The sequence below is a fragment of the Lacerta agilis genome, chromosome 15 (genome assembly GCF_009819535.1).
Source record: "Lacerta agilis isolate rLacAgi1 chromosome 15, rLacAgi1.pri, whole genome shotgun sequence".
Classification (NCBI taxonomy): domain Eukaryota; kingdom Metazoa; phylum Chordata; class Lepidosauria; order Squamata; family Lacertidae; genus Lacerta; species Lacerta agilis.
This window is the reverse complement of record NC_046326.1, coordinates 12,966,924-12,994,122: the sequence shown is the minus strand read 5'-3', so window position 1 is coordinate 12,994,122 and position 27,199 is coordinate 12,966,924. Positions and strand designations below refer to the sequence as shown.

The 27,199-nt window shown below is 45.1% G+C and overlaps 1 protein-coding gene across 1 annotated transcript in view; it reads right to left on the bottom strand.

Moving 5' to 3' along the window:
* DCPS (decapping enzyme, scavenger) overlaps positions 1-27,199 on the bottom strand; it is a 63,335-nt gene that overhangs the window by 15,130 nt on the left and 21,006 nt on the right. Inside the window, exons 3-4 of the mRNA XM_033171666.1 lie at positions 7,691-7,836; positions 4,543-4,656 (exon numbers count right to left, since the gene is read on the bottom strand). Coding sequence (XP_033027557.1) covers positions 4,543-4,656; positions 7,691-7,836 — 260 coding nt within the window. The remainder of the gene's footprint in view (positions 1-4,542; positions 4,657-7,690; positions 7,837-27,199) is intronic.

Below are 27,199 nucleotides of genomic sequence, written 5' to 3'. Positions count from 1 at the left end.
CTGCGCCATGGGCTGTTCATGTCAGGAGGATGCAGGTGGAGGGTTTGCCAAGCATCCAGGGAAGGGCTCCAGTGCGATGTGGAAGCCTGACTGTAAATATCCAGGATGTATGTCCTTCAACCTGCTCTCTTGCCTCATCCCGCCTCCTCCTCAGCTGTCAAAGTCTCTCTCTGACACTTCCAAGGTGCCTGTCGAGCCAACTACCCTGGTGGCATTAGACACTGGTTGTAGCCCTGCATCTATGGGGATATTCTGCTGGCACCATCTCCCCCCTAGGGAAGAGACAACTTCCCCATTACTTAGATCCAGGAAGCTCCAAAGGTGGCGAGAACAGATGGCTCTGTCTACTAGGCATAGAAGGAGACTGCAGAAATGCTTGCTGTTGCTGCACTATGTCGAGTCTGCCCCATTCTTATATATAGGATACCAAGAGGGTGTGCCAGTGTTGGATCAACATCTAAAGCTTTGAGATTTGGATCACCTGCCTTTGTTGCAGCTGTAGGTAGGATTAATTATGTGCATTGCCTGAAGTGCTGCATGCCAGCGATTTGCACATGCATTGCAGCAATCTAAACATGGAAGCCTTTTGAAAGCATTCTTGTTCTTCAGCAACTGGAAGCCAGGACAGGCTGCCCTTTGAAGACGACTTGGAAACTTCAACTGGTCCAAAAGGCATCATCCAGGTTACTGGTTGGGGTTCCACTTGGAAGTCACATAACCTCTGTTTCAAAGCAGTTACATTGGTCACCAGTTTGTTTCCAGCCCCAATTTGAGGTGCTCATGCTAGAGTTTTAAACCCCAAATGACTTAGAGACCGTGTCCTTCCCTACAGACCCTCCTGGTGCTAAGATCAGCAATGGGGGAGCCCTCTTGGTAGTTCCACCCCACTCAGAAGCTTGTGGTGTGCTTGCCCAGGAGAGGCCATTCTCTGTGGCAGTCCTAAGTTTTGGTCCCCGCAGAGCTGTATCTGGCACCTTCATTATACGAATTTCATTGTACACTGAAGGCGCACCTCTTTACCCTGGCCTTTTGACACTTGATAAATATGTTTTCAGGAGCCACTCTATTTATGAATGCAATTCATTTTAAACTGTCTCAAATGTTGTGTTTTAAATTGTTGTGTCGTGAGCTGATGTCAGGGACTGGCTGGACAATGAGGAGTGGCGGGGAAGTCTCAGAAGGGAAAGGCTCTGGGCCAGGGAAGTGGTGGTGCGACACTGAGGACAGGTCAGAGGAGGAAGGAGGGGGCAACAGGCAAGCAGCAGGCTTGAATGAGAGAGGAAGGAGAGGCAGAAAGCACTGCAGATGCAAGACAGGCAGCTGAAAATGATGTGGGGGGCTGAGGCTGCAAGAGATTCAAAGGAGCATGCCGGTCCTACTGTATTCAGCTCCCCATCCTCCCTTGTCTCCAAGGGCACGGAGGGCTTTGCATGTAGCACAGCAAAGAGCACAGAGAATAGAGAGGGCCCCTCCCCAATGGAGTTTAAGACCACTGGGATGGGTAGGAGATTTAGGGAGAAGTAGGAGGCACAGATCATCAGTTCAGGCAACTGCTTTACTGGGGCCAATCTTGCCCTAGCTTTCTTTGTTTGTATTCTGTTTCCTTGAATGAAGAATCAACTTGCCTGCTCTCTGAGTCTCCGTGCTGAGATGCATCTGAACCAGCCCTGACACCCACCTTGGGACCTTCTGGAGAAGGGCGTGCAATAAATCTAACAACAGCAACAATTTGTTGCATGATCAGTACCGGATTTGAGGCTTTCCTGGGCAAGCAGCTGTCCAGTGCCTCCCCAACGAGCTTCCTCCAAAGTTTACGAGGGGCGGGGGAAGGATGGGAGGGTGGAAGGTGGTAGCAGGCAGCCCAGGATATGGGCAGCAGTGCTGAAAACCCTTAGTCCAGTGCTGTATTATCTACACAGGCTGGTAGTGGGTCTCCAGGGCTGCAGAAACGAAGTTTCTCCCTGTCCAAATTGAAGATGCAGGGCATTGAACCGGGGACCTTCTGCTTGCAATGGCAGCTGCTCTACCACTGAATTACAGCCCTTCCCCAGAAGCTGCATAATTTGTCATCCTCATTTTCTACAATGTCCCTGAACCTTGCCCTAAAGTAGTGTATGTTGGGGCCAGGGCTGGAGAGGTAGCCAGTAAATAAGGTATGACAGCAGTCACCACCCGATACAAGGGTTTTTTGTTCATTTTCCCCTAGTGCCTGGCCAATTTTAAAAAAGGCAAGGGCTGGGAGAAGTCAGCATCAAACACAGTGGCCTCCTGTAAGGGTCCAGTGGTGCTCTTCACGAGTAAAAGGCAATGACTCAGGATCGGCATATTTACATCCGTTTATTATACAGATATGTACAAGTCAGAGCTCAAATTCGATGACTGTCTTAGTCACTCTCAGATTCCGGAAGTGGCGCTTTGCAGGAGCACCTCCAACAAAACAACCTGGGGACCCCCCATCTCCTCCTTTCCTCTTTCCGTTTGAGCCCCCTACGTAATTGGGGAACTACCAATTCCCCCTCCGTCCCTGAACTGCTGAGTTGGTGTTGGGACCCTGCAACATCTGACCGACCTTCCGCCACAGAACTCCCTCCCTGCCTATCATTCCCACAGGAAGTCTCAGGGCTTCTCTGGCGGTGCTGGGTACTTTCAACATCAGGGGTCCCTCCCTCCACCTCAGCCTGCTCTCCGCAGCCTCCGGAGGATCCCCTGACACCTCCTGAAACCCCTGGAAGCTTTCCATGTGGATCTTTCCACGTGCAGCTGACAGCACTTTGCCAGACTAAGGCCACAGTGACTGGTTTCTTTTGGGCCAGCCTCTTTTCCAGTGCTTAACCTGCAATGCCCATTAGGTTGACACGATCCAGCAAGAAAGTAGTTAAGAATTAGTGGCACAATCTCAGCACCATGTTGGAAAAAAGGTTATTACTTAATGCCGTTTTGGATGTATGGTGTTTTGGTTCCCCAGAAGTAAAACATTTTCATTCTGATGATTGTGGAAATCTAGTCTCCAGTGTTTAGAAAGTAGAAAGGGGGTGGAGGAGGAGAGAAAGGAATTTCTGTTCTGCTCAGGCAGGTAGCACTCATTATAAAATGCACATTTAGAACAAATTAAAATTGTGAACCAAAAATACAGGTAACAATCTCCCTGTGTCTCTTGCTACTCACAAGCCTTTCAAAACCAATTTAAAAAGCAGCAGCAGGTGTGTGTAAAAATAATGGTTCGAGGCAGGAAAATTCAAAGATGAGGTGCAATCACTGTCTGGAGGCCAATGTTAGCAAAAAAAAAAAAAATCTCTCAGCAGACCAAAATGATTTTGATGGAGAAGGAGCAAAAAGGAGATGATCTCTATGATATAAAGGACCCAAGCTTATCACTTCTTGTTTGTTCAGAGTGCAACGGTGCCGATTGGTCATCACGGTGAACTTCTCTGATCAAGAAATGTAAGGGGAAGACCCAGCTATGCTTTTTCATCACTTGCATTTGAGAAATAGGCAACCTTTTTTTCCAGTGGGACAGCTGTTTATAGGGCACCTTTTATATAATACCTTAAGGCAGAGTGAAAAGCTCTCAGGCATTATCAGGAATGGAATGATTAATTTGGTCAATTAAAATTATTGCTGCAAATCCAAGCTTGCAGATTATGAAAATGAGGCTCTGGCAAGTCAAACGTTAACAGAAATTGTATGAGATGAAATAAAAAATATACTTCTGCTGGATCTGTCAGGATCCTAAGAATGCCAAAATGTCAAATTTCTAGCCTTTGTCAATGTTTTCATTTTTACTATAGGGAGCTTAAATGGGCATCTATACTGATGACCACTTCCCAAACCTAGTAACAGTCAAATTTCTTTCTTTTTTTTCAAACTGGAAGTTGGATACATTACATGACAAACAGAAAATGCAGCATATCTGGTACTGCATGCTGCTCTATATAAAGAAGGTTTTTTCGCAATTAATCAGGCAGCTGTAAACAGGCATTTTCAGAAGTCTCATTCTACAGATGGCAAAGCATTGTTCCAAAAGAGCAGGGGGAAAGGGAGTAGAGCTCCAAGTCAGGACTCGTGTAATGTCCTCAAGAGATTGAAGGGTGGGGTAAGCACAATGAATGCAAAACCGTATGTCCTCCAACATTGCACAGATCATCAGTAGGAAGACTTGTTGAATTCCTAGGATCCCTGTTCTCCTATCAAGGAAAAGCAGACCCCACAAGTCCGTTTCTCATTGTTGAAATCCCCTCTACCTACTGTATCCTGAAGCACCCTATCTTAAAGGGATTATAAAAGCAAAGAGCTGTTCTGTCCTTTTCGTTAAAAGAACCAGATAACCTGTTTACAGGCTTCACATAGGCATCTGTTTGGCCACTGTGAAAACAGGATACTGGACTAGATGGGCTTCTAGCCTGATCCTGCAAGGCTCTGCTTAGGTTTCCTTTCAAGGTGTAGCTGTAAAGTGAAAATATCCATATTCTAGAATGTTATCTTCCCCCCACAATTAAAGACAGCAGCTGTCCCTTCAAAGAATAAAGAAAAATCTTAACTAACCTGCTTTTGATCCCACTTAAAATCTGGTATGAGAACAAACCCATGGGCAGGATCCGGGTTTTCGTAGATTATTCGATCAGCCTCAGCCTTCTTCTCCAGGATGTTGTATACCCACTAAGGGAAAAAGAAACACGGGGGGGGGGGGGACGAACGACACAACCAAGCATGATAAATTGTCAACATCAAATAATGCATCTCTCAATCCCAGGCTATTTATATAGTTATTAGATAGATAGATAGATAGATAGATAGACGAATGCTAGATAGTTTTGCTCTCTTGCTTGTGGAAACCTCATTACAGGTATAAAAACTGCATTTGGATTCACGAAAGAGCCAAACGATTTCAAAGCTAATAAAATTTGAGGTTAATTATCCACAAAACAATCAAATGTCATGTGTCAGGACCTTGGTCGATAGCTAAGGGGCAAGAGGGAATTACTCTCTTCATGTGCCATCATTGGCATCTTGGACAGCTGAATTAGTGGGGAGGATGTATTTGCCTTCCTCCAAAGGGTTATGTATCTGCCGTCTCTGAAAGCAGAACCCCCACACTGAATAGATTCTTAAGACAGCGTGTTTCTGAAGCACAGTTGCAGCACTCCTGTGCAAGAGTTTGGAAAGGGATTATCCCTGAAATTGACTTTGCTGCAAGAGAACTACTTAAGTGCAGTGTGTGGGGAGGAATAAGAGATTGTTTGTGAAATAAAACAGTAATGACCAGGGGCTTTGCGCCAGTCATAACCCTGGGATGAAACTGAGGACTCTTGAGTCAGAAGGGGAATTGCAGGAGGCTGGTTTAAAGAGAGAGGATTCCAAGAAGGGAGAGGTGGGACTTTGGTCTGTCAACAACTAGCGCCTGGACCACAGACTAGGCAGGTGTACGGGTCACTTTGTCACAGTCTTGCTTCCCACTATAGTGGCAGGTGCTACTTTATTTCCATTTAAATGGCTGTGATACGGAAGGAACAGCACTTTATGTAAAAATATTGTTCGATATACAGTAGGCCCACGACTTACACACATTTAACTTGTGTGCATCCAGCTTTATGCACTTGGCATAACAACAACAACATTTGAAAGGGGATAGGCATCTAGGGGAAAAACCTTTGGCAATCCCACCTGCCATTGCAACTAATGTTTTTTTCAGCTATATACAATTTTAGCTTTAGATGTTACCCCTGGAACGTAACTGCACCCCCCCCCCCAAAAAAGTTGCAGGCCTAGTGTATTTACTCAATGCCTACTTTATAAAACATCTCCATGGAAAATATTTGCAGGGGTTCATTTGCAAGAAGAACTCAATTACACCTAGTGCTTTTTTTCTTTTTCTTTTTTGCTGCCTGATAATGAAAACTAAGATACTTTGCATGTTTCTTTATTTGCCCTCTTAGACAGGAAAGTAAGAGCTAAATTTGAAGCTCAACTCTTGATTATTATTATTTTTTGCTTTCTGTTGTCATGGCTTATAGCTAAACAAATAAAAGCTATTGCTTACCTACCTGCATATTTAAAGGAAAGTAATTATTTCTGAACTTCATCTCTACATATAAATTAGGACATGGAAATTTTATGCATATCAGTGCCCTCTTTCGCCCTGTTTTTTTGGCGACGAACCACCGGCCACCCAAACTAAACTTGTAGTATGTGAAGTGTTTTTGCATCTGCCCCCTAATGAGAAACACACACGGAGGCTGCTCCGTTCCTGGGACTCAAAACAGTAATGTGAGGAACAGGCCTTGAATGGGGGTGCACAGAGCCCAATGTCTGAGCAGCCTGATGTCACTTCCAGTGTCAGCACTTGCCCGTCTCTCTGTGGGAGGCTGTTTCCTGCTGTGAATTAACATCAGTAAATGCTGTAAGAATTGCCACAAGTATAGTTGCAAAAAAATCCCAACAAAAATAATAAGGAAAACAATGTTTGAGAGCACATTTGGCAACTGCGAAACCAACTCCATTACAGACTTTTGCAGCAGTAAATAATTAGAAACATATCACAACAGTGATGCTGCATTTAGCCATGAGGAGCATGTAAGTGAGAGAGAGGGAAATATGTTTCCCCCCCCCTCTCCACATTTTCCTAGTAATAAAATACTCAAGTTTGTGTGCAAGAAAATGCAGCATCTCTATGAGAGAAGGTCGGAGTGGGGGGAGTATCTCAACCCTCTGAATTAAACAAGCAATAATTGCACATTATGATAAAAGATTTTTCTGCAAAGGTATTTAGAAGATTCTTGCAGGGCTAGAATTACAAAGCGGCATAAGATTGGGGAGGCAGCAATAGCCAGCAAAAATCACAATGGAAGAGGGGCTAGGATTCTGGACAAATCAAAGAACCCTCATTATAATTAGCCTAAAATGTGACTTTCTTCACCAAAACTCTGTGCAAATAATAACTAATTAATCAATCAATCAATCAATCATGTGCCATAGCGGTGTGGCATTTCTGAAACAATTATGCTCCCCCTTGCGCAATCAGCAATCCCATAAGAGCCACCTGCCTTATTCCTGTAAAACTCAAAAGGCAGGATATAAAAAGCATAAATAAAATATTATTATGGCAATAAAAGACAATAATACAAACTTTGTGAAAAGACACAATTATTGTGCACTAAATATCTACTCATGGTCTCTTGCTCAATGCAGAAGGCACAGAAGTCATATCCAAGTGGGAAAATATATCAGGAAACAAAACAAAACCTACTGTATACTTATTATTGCCAGAAGCCGGATGAAATTACATCCATTAGAAGAAGAAAAAAGCCAAACCAACTGCTAAATCTCGTTAAGTACTCATAATTATTCCTCTAAAAGCCTGTCTGAAAAGCCTGAGTCAGACCAAGTCTGCTTGCTAAAGTCAGTGACATATCCCTAAAAACAATTCATTAAAGGTTGACCCAAGTGATGTTTAGGCTTGTGCTTCTGAACAAGAGCTCTCCCCCATCTTTTCTTAACTGAAGGAAGAGTCATAAATTGCTTGTGGTAGAACTTGGGGGGGGGGGTTGAAAAGTGGGGGGTGTCAAAGTAGGAAAAACCCATGATTTCACTGGGTTTTCCCCAAGGTCTTGGGCGTGCCCACTTTTTCAGCTCCTTGAATCACAAACAAGGACCGTACTGAGAAAGATTTATAATGAGTGGTTACATTCCATACCTGAATGCTGAAGCTCTGTGACTCGATAAAAGGCAGAGTAATTTTTTTGTAATCCTCCCCAGTCTCCTGGATGAGACACAGTTCCTGACGCAAATATTTCTGAAGGTGTTTCTCCGTTGCTGGGTAAACCACAGTGGTTTTTATCTCTGAAATTGTAAATACAAGATTGCTATCAAAGAAGAGTAGTCTACATTCTTTCTTCTGTGTTCTTGATCAATTTCTAGAAATTGTCTGCATGGTGTCTTAAAAGCTAATGGTGTGGTTGCCACCTAATCCTGCTTCCCATCAGGCCACAAGTTCTATCAAATGACTGAATACGCCATAAAGTTAAGCAATGAACTACAGGTGTAAAAACCACAAATTGGTTTTTGGATATCATAGCAGGGCATAATGGGATGTGAAACCTGAAAGATGTCTTACCATTCAGTTCTGGTCAATGGAAGGAAGTTCAGAGAGATCAGCCACAGCCAAATGAAACCCCAGGCAGCCTTCATAGCAGGGGTGGCAAACTTCCAGCCCATAGGCCAAATTTCGCCCACAAGGTCTTCTCATCTGGCCACAAACCATGCCCACCTGCCCCACACTTGGCACCATAAGAGACATCAGGTGTGGGGTAGGTAGAGGCACAGTTGGATCGCTTGTGCTCTGCAAAAGGTAGGATTGGGCTCCCTGTGCACCAGCTGATACATGGGGGGTTGAATCCTGCGCCATCACTATCTTCTCCCCACCCCATGAGCAAGCTTTGACAGAACACCCACCTGTGAACCACCTGGTATCATATAACTGACAGGTGAGCGGCACCTGGTATCATATAACTGACAGGTGAGCGGACCTTTGGGGTGGGGAGAGGTAAAGATCTGGCCCACCTGGACAAAAAGGTTTCCCACCCCTGCTTTACAAAGTTTCTTCTCAAGGAGACAGCAATCGCTTTTAAGTAATCAGTTTACTGAGCAGGTATTACAAGGGCACAGAAACAAGCACAGAGTTAAATGGTGTCAATTTCCAAAGCAACAACAGCACTGTGGAGCCCCCAAAGCAGCACCTATCAAACTTTGCTTGCATGCCATCTGCTACACCCATCAGGTTTGAGCTCCCACCCTGAAAGATGGATCTGGCTCGCAATTCAGGAGCTAGAAAATGGACAACATTCTGTTATTACCTGGTCTGTTAAGAGGCTGGGCAGCATACTGGTAATACACTACACCAGACTTCTTCACCCTGGTTTCCTCCAGTTGTTTTGGACTTCAAGTCTCATCAGCCCCACCAGAACAGGGCAATGGAGCTTGTGGTCCAAGAACATCTGGAAGCCACCTGGTTGAGAAAGGCTGCTCTACACCAGGGGTCCCCAAACTAAGGCCCGGGGGCTGGATGCGGCCCAATCGCCTTCTAAATCCGGCTTGCGGACAGTCCGGGAATCAGCGTGTTTTTACATGAGTAGAATGTGTGCTTTTATTTAAAACGCATCTCTGGGTTATTTGTGGGGCATAGGAATTCGTTCATTTCCCCCCCCCCAAATATAGTCCGGCCCCCCACAAGGTCTGAGGGACAGTGGACCAGCCCCCTGCTGAAAAAGTTTGCTGATCCCTGCTCTACACCATTGATCCTGTTAATCATGGTACTGTATCCCTTCTGGGCTTGTTGGGTTTGGTGAGCACTGTTTTAGTATGATTCCTGGATAGCATATCTTAGAAGGTAGAGCTGGGGGGACTGCTGCTCTAACCTGTGGGCTTTGGCTTATAAGATTCTGCAGTGTTCTGCAATTTCTCCCATGCTACTGACAATCTGCATGAAAAGGTTGGGCAAAAGTATTCAAAGATCTGAGGTGTGCTGGTTTGATATGCTTTTATAATAAGGTATTTGGGTTCTGCAAGCTACTTTGGGTATCTTTTTTTTAAAAAAAGGCAGAGCAGAGATAGTAAAGCTAGCAAAAGGAAAGATCAACAACATGCATACCTAGGAACAAAGGCACCTTCCAGCTATAGACCTGTTGGGAAACTGGCTGCCCATGACAACTCAGCTGTGCTCATGACAAGGACTATGTGATATTCAAAGAAGACAAAGGAAGGTTGCCTCTACCCTAGATGCCAAAAAATGCTAGTTTGCTAGAAATGTTTGCATAGATGTTCCCAGTGAAAGATGGGTGGGAAGGGACAAACTGGGGAGAATATTTGTTTGACTCTTATATTTCCAATGAGCAAAGATGAACAACAACAAATTATGGATATACAGGACAGGACCACTTCCAAGGGAGAGGTTCTCAGACATAAGATGGATAAAAAATGTATACAACCCAGCCCTCAGAGAAAACAGTTGGTCCAAACAAAGCCCAACTCAAATCCCTAATGGCACAAGAGTACATGGAAATGGACACATCAAGCAGATGTCCAGCCTGGATTGGCAAAGGCTTCACTTTTGTTTGTTTGTCTTGGACTTGATTCATGTGGTCACGTTCTTTTGGTGAAAATCCAACCCAGGTGCACTAGAAGCAAGCTGTCTGAAGTCACAGCAGCAGATTGGACATGTTCTCTTTTTACTCGTGAGGAGGGGGAGCAAACTTTGTGACATACATACAATAGGATAATTCATCTCAGCCCATGGTGGTCCCCACAGCTGGGTTGCTGTGAGAGCCCAGATGCGCAAAGCCAGTTCTGCCTTCAGGAAAGGAGATGCAGAATTTGCCATACTATTCAACACCTTCGAATTCATAACACTGTTAGAGGAGGTTTAGTAACATATTAAGATGCTCCAAATGGCTTCAATATGGAATCCTTTGTTTCCTCAATATGGAACTCTTTGCTATCTCTCAATATGTGAAACGTATCTTGCTTGACACTGAGATTCTTGACTGATGGATGACAGATGGGGTGCTTGTTTTTCGACCTCAGGTTCAGGGTTAAGTATGGAACAATATTAGATCTTGCTTGTTAATTACAAGCATTTATCCAATAAGCAAAAATCTGTTGATAACCTTTTAAACTTTCTGACAGCTCAGCAAGAAGGACGATGCAGATAGCAGGAAGGAAATGGTGAAATAATTTTTCAGTTGAAATTTGTGAGAAGTCATGCCGAAGTTTAACATTTCTAGGAAGACAGTTCAGACTGGCGTCTCCCACATGGGCTATGAGGCATCTGGCAAAACCCTGATTTCTTTTGTCCATGCTGCAGATCTGTATGGCTGGGTGGTTTTAACTGTGTCATTGATTAGGAAACCCGATTGGGCCTGGCTACCCAAGGTAGATGCCATAATTACAATGGAAGCCTTAGCCATAAAATCACAGAACTGGTAATTACCTTCAGGGATCATCCAATCCAGGGTTTCCCAAACTTGGGTCTCCAGCTGTTTTTGGACTACAATTCCCATCATCCCTGATGACTAGTGCTGCATGCTACGGATGATGGGAGTTGTAGTCCAAAAATAGCCAGAGTCCCAAGTTTGGAAAACCCTGATCTACCCAACCACCTGCTTGGGATCTCTCTCTCTCTCTCTCTCTCTCTCTCTCTCTCTGGTAAACTGCTTTGAATTGTTGTTATGGTTTTTCAATCAAGCAGTGTAATTTTTTGATTACATGAATATATACATAAAGCTTTAGTGCAGAAAGCAACTACAGCTTCCCTGACAGAGGCCCAGCCAGCCTTTCTTTAAATACATCCAGAACCTTAAAGTCACCTCTTCCTGAGCCAGTCTGCTCCACTGTCAAACCAGATTGCACTACTAGGAAAGTATCTCCTGATATTTAGCTGAAATCTGCTTCCCTGCAGTTCTCACTTGTTGGTTCTAGTCCTGGCCTCCCAGCAGAAGAGAACAAATCTTCTCCATCTTTTGTGTGACGTCTCTTCAGATACCTGAAGGCTGGCATTATGCCTCCCTCTCGATTTCATCTCTCCCACCCCCAACCCTGTGCCCATGGTGCCAAGTGACCCAACTCCAAATGAAACTGGTTACAGTGCAATCCCAATTCCTTTCATTCATTCCTCTGAACTTAAACTGTTACACGCTGTGTACCCTATGCAGCCTTGTACCTAGAGGGAGGTCAACACAAGGTAGAAACTGTTGCTTGGGCGAGATTTCTTCTATGCTGGTTAAATGTCTGCCTCACAACAGATAAAGATCCTCTCCTCTGTGAAGTTAAAAAAAAAGTCAATTCTTTCCTTTCCGGTATCACAGTTTCTTGCAATCCTCCTTTGTTCCATTTCTGCTTTCCGTCTCTGCACATGTTCCTTCATTGCTTGGAACCAGCTGCCAACGCTTCTGACCAGTCAGTTGGGTGACTATTCTTACACATCTGATTCCGTTTGCTACACTAATAAACCACAAAGAATGTGCCTTTTTGCATGCACTGGAATGCTCATTCAGCTGCTGCTCGCAGGTCACGACAGCACCGGGAACATGGAAGCCCCATAACTGCTTCCATTTCAATGCAGAAATGCATTCATTTCATCTCTAGCTATCAGTTAACCTGCAGACCAAGCTTGTTGCTAATGAATGTATTTCTGAGTATCCCTGAGGATTGCTAGAGCAAAAAACTGAACTATCATGACTGGAGGCTGCTTGCTACCAGTCCAGACACTGAAAATTCCCAGTAGGAAACTGGCAGCCTCTACTAGCAAAAAGAGAGGGTCAGGGCAAATGTCAGCACCCTTCATCATAGCTGCTGCTAATTAGCTAGGGTGAAGTAGAAGGGGGAGCAAACCTCTGGGTGAGTGACCCTCCCAATTTCCCAAAATTGCAAAACAGCAAATGTGCCAGAGGAGCCTGAAAGTGTTTGCTAGAGTCTGCAAAATAATCTGGAGATTTCAGGGCCCAGGAAGTGCAGCTGAGTGCTTTTTCTCTTTGGTTCATTCCATTTATTCTGGTGTGCAGCTTGATATTTATTTATTTATTTATTTATTGTAATTTTAATTTTAATGAATGCTTTGTTTATATGTTATGTATTGTACCCTGCCCAAGTATTTGCAAAGATGAATGGTGGGTTAGAAACATTTTAAACAATAAATAAATAAATTTATATTCACATTTCTTCTACAGAAATCAGAGCAGCACACCTGATAATGCCAGGTGGTCTCTTGTACTGGCTCTGTTCAGACAGAGACTTGCTGAGGTTAAGCGAAGTGGCTGTATAATTCTAAGCCAATTTGGAATGTTTCTTGGCAACAAAGGAAAGGAAGGGAAGAACAGAGCAATGCAGTGGGAAATGCTAAAGCAGGGAAAATTCACTTGAGGGATGGGGAAGGGCCATAGCTCAGTGACAGAGCATCTGTTTTATATGCAGAATGTCCCAGGTTCAATCCACAGCATCTTCATGCAGGACTAGGAGGAACTCCTGTCTGAAACCCTGGCGAGAGGCTGCCTGTCAGTGTATAAAGTCCTGAGCTTGATAGCCAAATGCTTTGACTCCGAATAAGACACCTTCCCATTTTCTTCCTATGGATTATGTGGAAAGAGAGGGCTGTCCTGCTCACCTAATATGCCAACAGAGCCCTCCAAGTTTAAGTCTTTAACAGATAGTTGCTACCCTTTTTCAAACTTTGCCTTCCATCAATGAAGACTAGGATCTTGAGCCTACGTGAAGAAAAGCTGAGGTGCCTAGGAGTCTGTATACACCTCCCCTCACATACTGTGATATCTAATTACTTGTTAATGGCATGGGATTTAGCACCCTGCCTTTTCCACTCTCATTTGCTCCAACCTCTGCACAGTAAGAAACATGCAGCATGATTTAATAGATGCCAAGAGGTTGTTTTGTGCTTAATGAAACACAGCTAATATTCTCAGTTTATGAAACCATCAAACTCATTCAAGTCAACCCTGGATAAATCACAAGGCATTTTAATTTCCACAGCTACACACCGTCGGGTTCAGATTAAAACGGAAGCCATGGAAAGCACACTCAAGACACAGATTCAGCTAATAGCAAAAACAAAACAAATAGCCCCATATCAAAACAGTGCAGAGAAGCCACGCCAAGCAATCTCTTGCCTATAAGCAAAAAGGCTACCGCTAATACCATTAGAGAAGTAGAGAAAGGATTGCAATTGGAAAAAGTCAACAGGATCGCAGGGAGATGCAGAGCACAGCATGAACTTATAGAATGCAGTCTCGTAAGATGTGGTGATTGTCCACTGGCTTAGATGACTTTCAAAGGGAATCAGACAAACTCATGGAGGAAGAGAAGTCTTTCAATGGCTATTAATCATGATGGCTTGATAGACCCTCCAGGTTTAGTGGCAGTATATCACTGAATACTACTTGCCAGCAGTGGCACAACAGAAGGGAAGGGCTGTTGCTTTCGTGCTCTGTGGGCTTCCTGGAGGTCTCTGGTTTGCCACTGTGAGAAACTGGATGCTGGAAAAGATAGGTCCTTGGTACAATCTAAAACTCTGTTCTTATACCAGAACAGAACTTCTCCTTGCTTTTGCCAAGAAAGTAACCAGGAAGTGATTGCAAAGAAATAACAAATGCTTCAGGTCCAAAAGGGGAACGTGAGTGATGGTTGTGAATTACCGGTAGGCCTTTCCCCAATATTCCACTCTTGCCAGTTAAGGCTCACTTGCAAAGCTGCAGCTGCCCTCCAAGAAAACTCCTGATAGCAGATTGGAGCTCCACCTCATGGAAAGGCAAGTGAATGGAGTTTCTGTCTCTTTGCCATCCATTATCTCTGTGCTGTTACATGTATGCTCAAATGCATGTAAAAGTTGTAAGCCGATTGTCTGCCCCTGAATCTAGGTTCCCACGCTTATAAGCTGCTTATCAGCTCTTGTATCTAAGGGCTTGGTTGTACTTCAAGCATAATTTATCACCCAGACAGATAATAATCAGCAGAGTATTTGGAAACTGTTCACCTGTTCCAGCACACAAGCCATTAATCCTTTGGAATCAAGTTCCAAGCTTAGGCAGCGTGCTTTAGGTTCAGTCCTCAAAGACTTCAGCTGAAGAATCAGCCAGAAGAGGGAAGAGATACTAGCCAAGATCACAAATCCTCCTGCCAGTGAACCCTTTGTCTCGCTTCTTCCTTATTTCCCATTGTTTACGAAGTTGCAAATCCCTTCAGAAATAACTAGAAAATGGAGTGCTGGGGAAGAGTACTGTGCCACAAGAAATAAAACAATACACACAGAGAGAGGAGGCTGCCTGGTGTGTTTCTGCATGAGTTAGTGTTTGCTGGCCTTGCTCTTTCCAACTAAGTTGTCAGATTCACTGGAATTAATGGAACCAAGTTAGTTATATCCATTATTTTCAGTGGGTCTACTCTTAGTAGGATTAACTTGCTAGGGGTGGGTTATCCTGCTGGCTTCTCAGTGCTGGGCATGACGGGATCACTCAATCGGTCTGATGCGCCACAACTGTACAATCCCAAGGGAAGCTGTCTTCTGCATCTCTGCACGAGTCACTGCTGCAGCCTGGCCTCCTTCTAGCCAGTCTTAGCTGTGAGCAGGCTATTCCGTTGTGCTCCCACACTGGGTGTGATTAGAGCAGGGGTCTGCAACCTTTAAGACAAAAAGAGCCACTTGGACCCGTTTCCGAAGAGAAAAAAAAACTGGGAGCCGCAAAACCATTGCGGCCCACAAAAATATAAATACCCAGAAGCTCATAGCACAATTTAGACAGGTAATGAAGGCAAAATGGCAAAATATCACGAAACGCTCCCCCCCCCAAGCCAAACAACAAGCACTGTATTAAAGGAACCGTCCGAACGCCTGACGCTGCAGGGGCAAATCTAGAAGAGGAAATCCAACCCCCCAGAATACTTCTGCCCCATGAACAGCACAAAAACCTCTTTCCCCCTTCTCTCATTGCACACGCTTTGTAAACCAATAAAATCTTTTTTAAAAAAAAACAATTTGGGAATCCAGTTGCGGTGAGGTAATAGCGCAGCTATTAAAGAACAATGTAGCTAATTCCAAGGCAACTGAATAACAAAGAGGCCAGCGATTAAGCTACAGTGCTTGGGGAAAAAAAGTCAAAGGGCAATTCTAAAATGCAGCAGGGTGACTTTTAAAACACGAAGTTTTTTACCCACCAAAAATGGTGACCTCCAAACCACTGCCCAACACGGATGCAAGTACAGGCTCCAAGCACTATAAACACCCATAAGCTCATAGCACAATTTAGACAGGTAATGAAAAGCAAGTAATGAAGGCAAAATGGCAAAATATCACGAAACGTTCCCCCCCCCCAGCCAAACAACAAGCACTGTATTAAAGGAACCGTCCGAACGCCTGACGCTGCAGGGGCAAATCTAGAAGGGGAAATCCAACCCCCCAGAATACTTCCGCCCCATGAACAGCACAAATGCAACCCTAAAAGTTTAGCAAACTTATGCAAAAGCACACAGCATGCACACTGCCCCAATCACTATTGGCCAGCAGAGGGGCTGGGCAAGGCAGCTGAGAGGGGCTGAAGCAGGGGGCTGAACACGTCCCCCCTGCAGGCGCGGGAAAGCATTCCTTCAGAATGGATAAAACCCTTCTTTCAGTCCATGGGACTCCCGCTTCTAGGGGGGCAGGGGGCTTCTGGGGGGGCGCTGCCCCCCCGTCGGTACGCCCATGCTCGAGCCCCTTTCGCCACGCTGCTTAAGGGAAGTCTCCTGCGCCCCCCCGAAACAGAGCCCGGGACCAGTCGTCCCCTGAGCTTTTTCCCGCGCCCATCTCATCCCGTTGGGCCGCCCTTAGCTGAACAGCCGGGCTTCCTTTTCCTTTCCAGACTGCCACGTGTCCTGGAGCCGGGCCCTTCCACTTTTTAAAAAGAGGGCTTCCCCCTCGCCCACCGCCCCTGGCCCAGCCCGCAGCTGCCTCCTTACGTCGTCGAGTCATCGCGCCTCGTCAAATCGCAGCAGCCAGCAGTTCCACCAGCAGCAGCCAAACACAAGCGCCGGGACAGGCGCCAAGGAGGGAAGCTGCTGCGGTCTGCTGCTGCGCCTGCGCTGGCACGAAACGAGGCACGCATGAGCAGCACAGCCGCCGGCAGGGTAGAGAAGTGGGTGGGCGCAGGCGGGCCAGCAGCGTGGCGCAGCACCCCCTACATTTTGGCGCTAAACGCACCGGCCCTGCCCGGAGCCGCGGCAAAGGTGCAAAAGAGCCACATGCGGCTCCGGAGCCGCGGGTTGCAGACCCCCGGATTAGAGCATTCAATCACTCCATTCAGGAGCAATGCTCAGAACGGTGACTCATGCAGAAAAAGAGCAGGTGGGCTCTTGCAGTAGAAAGGATTATTATTACTTTTACATTCACAAAAAGTAGACCTTTAAGCTCTAAGACTCCAATGTGCTATTTTATTTAAAATCCTTTCCCCATGTTCTGTACCCCTAACTCAAGTTAAATTCTCTCTCCCAAACACACTATTATTAGTCGTGGGGGTGGGGGTGGCAGCAACAACAAGTAGGAAGGAACATGGGAATCAACCTAATTAGGGCAATCCCCACTGGCCAGTATTGTCTACTTTTTTTCTTCAGAGTTCTGGCAGGAGATGCCAAGGATTGAAATTTGGACCCTGATGATAAGAAGTCCCAGGCTCATATGTTCACCCCTCGCTGGGGCAGCTGCAAGGAGGAGTTTAGCAGCTTCCACTTCTCGCTTCACTTAACCACAGTTTAGCCTTATGTCTACATCTTAAACTATGGCTTGTTGAAACAAAGAAGCTTCCACCTTGAAGTTAGCTTGTTTCTCCCAAAAAGAGAAATAGTTAAGATTAACCAGTTTGTTGGGTTCAAACAACACAGCTAGGTGTGATGAATAAAAAATGGAAGCAAAAGCTTCTGATTTTTCTCCTTGCAGCCATGCCAAATGAAACATTTTTAAAGCTTCTTTGGTTAAAAGAGCAGTTAACCAGGATTCTGAAGGATGCATCTGTGCGGTGTGATTATCAGATGCATGTTGCTCTCCTCATATCCACTCTTGGTAAATGCATCAAAGAGAAAAATCAAGGTCATTTAAAGGACCACTCCAAGATTAATGGAGGTACAGGAAAGTCTTGGGAACCGCAGCTGCAGCAATTGGATGAATGCTCCCAGAACATGTGGAGAGTGTTTGTAGCGAGTTTACAGTAGGCAATGTAAAAAAGCAAGGCCCGTTTAACTTTAGATTAAAATTCTTGGCAAGTACTTTTGCTGGAAAGGGGATGTAGGCTTTTACCTCCTGAGTCTGATTGTTCTGACTTCAGGAAGTGTAAACCAACTAAAGCATTCAACCAATAAAGAAATAACAAGAGGGGTGAGGTAAAAAAGCTTGTTGAGCTCTTCTAAGCTGGAGATGATCCACAGATGACTGTGGCTCCAAAGGAGCTATTACTAGCTGCAGGGGAAATGCCATAAAATTGAAACACGGTACATGGAAAATATACACAAATACAATAAGCTATCCGATTCATTTTTTAAACAAAAGCAGTGGATGTTTTCATTCATTCAGGAAAAATGAGCAGATTTCAAACAAAACCCACTTGTACACCTTACAGCAACTCGCAAGTGTCCTCTTCTTAATCACTGAATAAAGAGCAAACTTTGTGTGTTAATTCCTCCTGCCATCAACTTGGCAGCAGCCCTTTCCTCAAGCTACAGCAGAGGAAAGGAAGGGAAGCAAGACCACCATCAGGACCACTGAGAGACAACATTTGACTTCCCCGCCTCTTGAATTTTCCTGCCCCAGCTGGTCATGATAAGAACTCTTTCCCCCCCCCTTCTTTCCCATTCAGGGCGTGCTCAAGACATTTTGCTGCCTGAGGCGAAGGACAAGATGGCGCCCTCTCCCAAGGCACATACAGAAGCCAACAGGACTAGCAGTTGAATTTTACTCCAATATTGATGAAAGGACTTTATCTTCCACAGCACATTATATCTTCCATTTCCACTAGCACAGGAGGTACAGAGCAGGCTACATGGTACTCATAGCTCTGGCCACCGCATGCACCACAACATCTGCCACCTGAGGCAGCTGCTTTACCCTGCCTCATTGTAGGGCCAGCCCTGCTCCCAAACCCTTTTCCTTTTATGTCATGTATTTGTGACTGTAAGCCTGAGGTCAAGGATCATCTTATTACTGTTCTTGGTCAGGTGCTCTGGGAGCCTGTTTAATCTGTCAAATGAAAATTAACAATTCATGCTAAAAACAGGAGATGGCATGTTTTCTCCCTCGATTGCCCCCTCATCTGATGCTCCCTTCCTCATCCACTCGGAAGCACATTCCCTTTGTGCAACAGTTGAGGGTTGGGGCATAACGACTGCAATGAGAAGCACTTCATCCCCCTCTTTTAACTGGGTTATAAATGTCTACAAGTAGCATCCAAGTTTCAAGGTGCTACAGTTGCACATTTGATCCAAAAAGGAAGCCTTGCAGGGAGACTTATGCAGTCACCAGAGTCATTTTATTCACGGGTTGCAATGGCCCTATGCATGATTTAATGAAGCTCCTTTGAGGAAAGATATATAGCAAGCAACCCAGGTGCACATGATTTTGATTTCTCTTAAAACACTCATGTTATCTCCCTGCCCGCCTGCCCCAAATCAAACTTGATATTGTGTCTTTACCCCAATGAATCTGCTCATTCACATTTCTTTATTCCTATAGCTCAAGCGACATCAGTAAGAGACAGCTCCATTCTGGAACTGGCAGATCCTCCTTTCATATACAGTACTGGGGAATTCTCGCTTACGTGGGGGTTCTGTTCTGGGTCGCCATGCGCATCCGCGGGATGTGTGCAAGTCCCTTTCGCCCTGTTTCCCACCCACCCCCTCCATCTTGCTGGCTACCCCTGAATTAAAATATGGAGACTGTAGTAACTATTAGCAGATCCAAATGACAACAGAGACAGCCATTTCTACCCACCAAAGATGCCAGCATGTATTTATAGGTGTCAGCAAGACTCGTTTCTGTTGCTGTCTCCCCAAGTTAAGTTCACACCAGAAGGTGGGACACTGCTACAAAATCCCTTTACCTGAAGCTTATTGCTCCCACTAGGGAGCACCAACAGCCATTCCTCCCCCTGTACTTCCTGTCTCTGAGAAGTTTCCCCTTCCTTGTCTCCTTGGACAATATAGCCAGGATTGGGGAATAGCTTGCGAGTACAAAATGGAAACAATTTCGAGGGGTTTCTATGTGGTAATCAGATGTAATGCATATGTATAATGATGTGCTAACCTAAATAGCAATTTGTTTCAAAACCAGAATTTCGTGGGGGAGGTTTCCCTCTCAGCCCAGAGTCAGACAGCCTGGCAGGGTTGAGCTTTTTCATTCCGTGCCAGAACTCTGGCTTGATGGAATTCACAGAAAAAAATCCTGCTAATGCAAAATGCAGAAAAAGCCACAGAGGCAGTCTGGTCCAGTTCCCACCATCCACGTGTTCGAGGAACAGCCTCCCGGCGTCGGTGAAGAATTATTTTGGAGGAAGTGGGAATGAATGAAAGGCAAAGCCAGGCTCCCACTTGCCGCAAAGTAGCTGTAACAGAACATGCAGAGACCAGGAGCATTAGGGAGCAGGGCGGTGGCGGGGAGCCCTTGCTGTCATGGTGCAGACTAGAGGGATGGGAACAGACATTCCTGTAGGTGGGATAACTGGAGCTCTTGCCTTGAAGGGAGGGAGCAAGAAGAAGAGGAGAAGGGATGGAGAGCAACTGAAATCTCATCAGAACTAAGCTACATGAGGTCACTTGGGCCTGGTCTACACTGGTGTTCTTCAATCTTGGGTCCCCAGGTGACGACAATTCCTATCATCACTGGCCACTGGGCTATGTTGGCTGGGAATGATGGACAACAGTGGCTTATTGCAGTAGTCTTCACCTTTCCCAGACCCTGGGACCACCTTGAATCCTGACATGCAAATAGGGACCCACTTCTCTCTCTCTCTCTCTCTCTCTCTCTCTCTCTCTCTCTCTCTCTCTCTCTCTCTCTTACCATTTATTTGTATGGTGGTAGTGTTACTGTTGCCATAGATCAGGCTGTAACTCAGTATTGGGTCCTGTCTCACAAGCTGAAGACCAAAGGTCTACACAACAGAGCTGGGATGAGGTGAACAGGCAGCCCTGTTTAGGGAAGTTTTTAATATTTAATGCTGTATTGTTTTAACACTCGATTAGGAGCCACCCAGAGTGGCTGGGGAAGCTCAGCCAGATGGGTGGGGTACAAATAAATTATTATTATTATTATTATTATTATTATTATTATTATTATTATTATTATTATTTTGTTCCAAATGCTGCCCTATGTACAAAATATGTCTGCAAAAAGAAAACTGCCCCCCCAAATATTTATATTCCAACCTTTCCCTCAACAATCTACAAAACAATTTAACAAAAAAGCAGCCAATGGCATTCCCCCCAAAAACACAAAAGACGGACAAACAAAAGAACAATAGCATCACAGCAATAAAAACAACAGAGCTGAACAAGCGCAGGCTGAATGCAAAGAGAGAACTACTTCTCATCTAAAATCCATTAGTAAGGAGGCCAAAGGGACGCGGGTGGCGCCGTGGGTTAAACCACAGAGCCTAGGGCTCGCTGATCAGAAGGTCGGCGGTTCAAATCCCCGCGACAGGGTGAGCTCCCGTTGCTCGGTTCCAGCTCCTGCCCACCTAGGAGTTTGAAAGCACGTCAAAAGTGCAAGTAGATAAATAAGTACCGCTCCAGCAGGAAGTTAAACGGCGTTTCCGTGCGCTGCTCTGGTTCGCCAGAAGTGGCTTTGTCATGCTGGCCACATGACCCGGAAGCTGTACGCCGGCTCCCTCGGCCAGTAATGCGAGATGAGCGCCGCAACCCCAGAGTCGGACACAACTGGACCTAATGGTCAGGGTTCCCTTTACCTTTACCTTTAAGGAGGCCAAACAAGTCTTCTTTGGTTTTGAGTTCTACCTCTGAAAAGGCCCTGGCTTGTGAAGCTCCTCCCACCAGCCCCAGTCCCTTAGAAATGGAAAAGGGGACAGAATATGGCAGAAGAGCCTCTAAAGAGGAGATAAAAAAGGGGTGGTTCATAATGGAGATGGCTGTCCTTAAGATATCCTTCAGGGCCAAAGCTTTAAAGATCACAAGCAATCTTTCCATGATTTGAGGTGTGCCACATATTCCACATATCCCCCGTTTCCAAAAACCACTTTTGGAGAGGAATCTTGGTAAGCCTTAGGTGGATCTCTTGACAAGGTGTCTAGCTGGACTTAGGACAGGGATGGGGAACCTTTTCCACCATCCCAAGAGCCACATTCCCTCCCGGGGGCCACGTGCAAGTGATGGGAAGGATCAGAGGTAAAAGTGGGTAGAGAAACTTATGAGGCTCTTACATCTGAACACTAAGCTACATGCCAGCCATGTAAATCCCAGAGATTCCTGCACACACAGGTATCTCCATTCAGGTGTTATCCATGCAAGAGGCATGATCACCCTTCAAGAACACATTTCAGCCATGCAAAAATGCTTGAGGAAGGCATGGAGCAGGGGTGGTGACAGAAATGTCCTAAGGAGAGTCCTGAGGGCCAGGCAGAGAGGGCTGGAGGGCCGCATTTGCCCCTAAGGCTCAAGGATTCCCACCCTGGCTGAAGGCTCCTCTTTTCTCAACATTACCAGGTCTGCCCAATTGTTCCTGCAGGTGACACAGCCTTATTATTTATTTATTTATTTATTTCCAAAGCAAACCTGGGCAGTAGGCAAATCATAATTATTTAGAGAGCCGAAAGTGGTCTTGCTCAGGCAGATGCAGAGATCTATAGTGTGTGCATCTCATACTACAGCCAGTTATTAACCCACTGTCATCTCTATTGATAGGGATTTTACAGGGAAAAAATCCCATACAAATTAGAGCAATGGACATAGGATTCCCCCCCCCCCTGTTTTGGACTTCGACTCCCACCATCCTCTACCACTGGCCATCCTGCTGGGGATCCTAGGAGCTGTAGGCCAAAGCAGCAGGCACTGCGTTGTTTTCCCCAGCCTTAGAGTAACCTAATTTCACATGTTTATTTTGCTTGTATTTACTAAACAAAGCTAAAAGCCTCAGAACTGCCAGGCTTCCCATTATGTGCTTGCAACTGGCACGTGTTCATTGTCGCTAATGAACTTACGAAATGGAAAACATTCCACCACAGTGTATAACATTCACCCCCATCCATTCCCATTTTATCTTCACAAAAGCCCTGCGAGGCAGGTTGGGCTGAGAGATATTGAAATGGCCCAAGGTCACCCAGTCAGCTTCATGGCTGAGTGGGGATTCGATCCTTTTCTTTCCAGTCATAGCCCGACACAGAAAATCTATTATCTGTCTTACCACTTTTGCCATGGAGGCAAAGAATAAGGGGTTGTGGCCAACTACTCTGAGTAGACCCATTAGTTGTGTCCATTAACTTCAATGAGTCTACTCTGAATAGGACTAGCATTGGCTGCAGCCCACGATTAAAAAGCACCAAGGAGAAAAACCTTTCATGGGCCACCAATGTCATGTCTCTGGCAAATCTGTTTCTATGATTCACTGTCTCAAATGTTTCGATGCCCTCAATGGAAAAGGGAAAATTGGCATTACAGTATAAGGCTTGCCATTTTAGGGCATCTCACATCAGTGGAGGTTGCCATTTGATGTATATATTTAGACCACCAGGGAGTAAATTGGAGCAAGAATAGCCCATAGCCACGCAAATGCATCTCACATAGCAAAAGACGGGACAGACTGGTTTTCTCTGATTATGGCTTTTCTAAGATTATGGCTTTTCATCCTCAACTGCAAAAACAACCTAAGACCACTAATTAGCAGACATGACTCAAGAAAAGGTGGCTGCCAGCTGGGGAATGGTGTTTTAAAACAAGAGCCCATGTTCAGACAGGCACTTCACTTACAGACCAGACCTCACAGCTGGCCAATCTACCGGTAACCACAGTAGTGGGGTAGGAGAGTTTAAAAAAAAGGAAAATCACATTTGGCAACCAATGCGTCCCTTTGGTTTCAGATAGAACACAGGTAGACAGTCTAAAAAGCCTGGGACACAAATGTCCACAGCTCTCTAGAAGCTATGGTGGCTAATTTAGCAGAAGTAAAGGGTTTAGCAATAGCTCTGGACGTGTTGGGTTCTGACCAAACTAAGCCTCCTGATGTATATTGTGCTCTTGGAGGCTTAGTTTGGTCAGAATTGAGTATACACTACTAGCTACAGTGTAAATACATTAGTCTTGCCTTGGTTGCCGAACACCTTGGAACTCGTACGTTTCGGCTCCCGAACGATCGAAAACCGGAAGTGAGTGTTCTGGTTTTTGAACGATTTTTGGAAGCTGAATGTCGGGCACGGCTTCCGATTGGCAGCAGGGCAATCCTGCAGCCAATCGGAAGCTGCATCTTGGTTTTCGAACAGTTCTGGAAGTTGAATGGACTCCTGGAATGCATTCTGTTCGAGAACTAAGTTACAACTGTACTTCTGGTAAATGAGCCACCATAGTCGCTAGAGGGCTGTGAACATTTGTGTCCTGGGCTTTTTAGACTTGTCTACCCATGTACTATCTGAAACCAAAGGGGCACATTGGTTGGCCAGATGTGAAATATATTGGCATTATTTTCAGCTCTCCTACGCCACCAGAGAGGGACCCAGGTGGGGCTGTGGGTTAAACCACAGAGTCTAGGGCTTGCTGATCAGAAGGTCGGCGGTTCAAATCCCTGCCACGGGGTGAGCTCCCGTTGCTCGGTCCCAGCTCCTGCCCACCTAGCAGTTCGAAAGCACGTCAAAGTGCAAGTAGATAAATAGGGAACGCTCCAGCGAGAAGATAAACGGTGTTTCTGTGCGCTGCTCTGGTTCGCCAGAAGCGGCTTTGTCATGCTGGCCACATGACCCAGAAGCTGTCTGCAGACAAACGCCGGCTCCCTTGGCCTATAGAGTGAGATGAGCGCTGCAACCCGAGTCGGACACGACTTGACCTGATGGTCAGGGGTCCCTTTACCTTTTTACCCCACCAGAGGAACAGTTCACTTACAGAAACCACAGAGGCTTTGCTGCCATTAAGACTCTCCATGTGACAGTAGCCTAAGGTGTCAGTACCTAATTTTTTAAAAAATGAAAATGAAAAAGACACTTCAGAGAGCCTAGATATTTAAGAAATACAGTCATACCTTGGTTCTCAAACGGCTTAGTTGTCGAACAAATCGGTTCCCAAATGCCGAAAACCCGGAAGTAAGTGTTCCGGTTTTCTAACATTTTCTGGAAGCCGAACGTCTGAGCGCAGGAAGCTCCTGCAGCCAACTGGAAGCCGTACCTTGGTTTTCGAATGGTTTCGGGAGTTGAACGGACTTCCTGAATGGATTAAGTTCAAGAACAAAGGTATGACTGTACAGCTTTGGGATCCAGTTCTCCACAACCGCATTGGGAATGCTCTGTGCAGTTTTGGGAACCACCTCTCCAAAAAGGAGATCACAGAGCTGGATGGGAAAGGCAGATGAAAGTGCAACTAAAGCTACAAACCTGCTGCCCTCCAGCTATTTTGGAATACAATTCCCATCAGACCCAGCCAGTTTGAGTGTGCTGATGGGAGTTGTGGGCCAAAAAAATATGGAGAGCACCAGACGCAGGAAGGTTGTTATTCACATTTAAGACGTGAAAAAGTTCCAGAAAATGCAGTGGGTACCATCCTAGGTGGACATGCCCAGGAATGCACTGGATATCGGCCAAGGGATTGGAGCATCTTCCCTGCAAAGAAATGCTAAAGCACCTTGGAGCTTGTTAGCATAGAAGACAGTGAGTGGAGAAGTGCTTGACAGATGTTCATAAAAACTATTAATAACATGGAGGAGTGGATAGAGATGAATCCACCCTCTCTCTTCAAACTAGAACCCGAGTGACCCAATGAAATTGACTGGTATTTTATTCTGGAGCAAAACATGAAAGTATTTCTTCATACCAGGCAGAATTAATTTATAGAAGTAGGTGCCAAAGCATGTTCTAGAAAACCCTGGGGCTCCTCAGAGGTTTGTTAGGAGATTGCTCAGTGAGACTATGAGTGATGGTTTGAGCTCCTGTAGGTGCCTTGTTTTTAAGTTCCTGTAATCTGTAGCTATTTTATGGTGTTGGTCTTTCTGCATTTGGGTTTTTATACAGGATTGGAATTTTAGGATCCACTGTGGAATTTTTACTGTATTGCTGTCCTGTTCTAGCTGATTTTGCCAAAGTCTAGAAAAACTTGTTTTATAAGGCGCCCCACAAGGATAATAAAGGCAGCTTTTCAAAACATGCACTCCTGCAATGCATATTTGCAAGGGGCTGTCAGCTTGATCAGGCTTTCAATTAACAGGAGTTGACCGCAAGGTCAGGCCATTTCCATTCTGTGTCACAGGTGTGTTTTGTTTCTCATTTTCTGTGGATTTTTCAAATTGCACCAAAATCCACATTTAAATTGTATACACACTTTCCCCTAAATACACATTTTGTATGCATTTCCCCTCAAATCACACATTTTTGTACGCTTTTTAAATAACGCCCCCAAGTATGCATTTTGTGTGCATTTTTCCTGCAAAAATAAATAAATGATTTTTTAAAAAACTGAAACACAAAAAAATCTGAGAAGTGCACAATCCAATTAGCAATAGCATTCTGATCTGCGTGTAAGTCTTGGAACTGTGACTGAGGCCAGTTCACTTTAAAATGAGGACCAAACAAAATTATCCTCCATCCCTAAACCAGAATGCCTATCAGGCCATATCATTTGAACCTATGCTCAGTCAAGAATCCTCTGCAATCTGGAAGAGATCTGTGGCAGATATAGAAAGGTTCCCCAATTATGGTAGATATTCTGGAAAAGGCTCTTCTACAACCATTGACTAAACATATCCCTTCCCCCCTGGGTTAGGAGGTATGGTGGGATTCCAATAAACAGTAGGCATCATTAGCTTCAATTTATTGATGCGTGTATTTAGGCTTGTATACCATCCCACCAGGTAAACATTAGCTGTGGTAAGTATATAATCAAACCAAGTACCCAAAATAGTGTGTCAAGGTAACTGTGGTCAACAATACAAGGGACCTCTTGATTCGACTGCTGAAATAAATATCATGTAAACCTCATGTTGATGAGAATGTAAACCAACATAAATATTTTAGGCTGCAACAGTACACCTGTTTGCATGGGCTCATGTCAAAAATAAGTGAATTGGACTTGTGTACACATATTTAAGACCAGAGTGGTAGCTTTGGCTTTTAAGCAGATCCTATTTGGGCAGTGTAAACAAGCCCCTACTAGGCAAAAGAACAACTACCGGTAACTACAAAGTCATTCTAATTTCAGATGATAGGGGAACTCATATGAACAAGGCGGTGTGTATGCTGCGATTCCACATGTCCACACACACACACAGCGGGAAGAAAAGAAGGAAGTTCAATATTTAATTGCTTAAGCTGCATCTCTTTGGGGTTATTCATTTACGTATTTAAATAATTTCCATCCCACTCTTCAGCCAAAAGAAGCTTTCAGAGCAGTTTAAAGATCAATGAAAGCAACAGTCCCTGCCCTCAGGCCTACACTTTAAAATAAACTACACAAAAGGAAAATGGATTTGGAAATCAGCATACCCAGG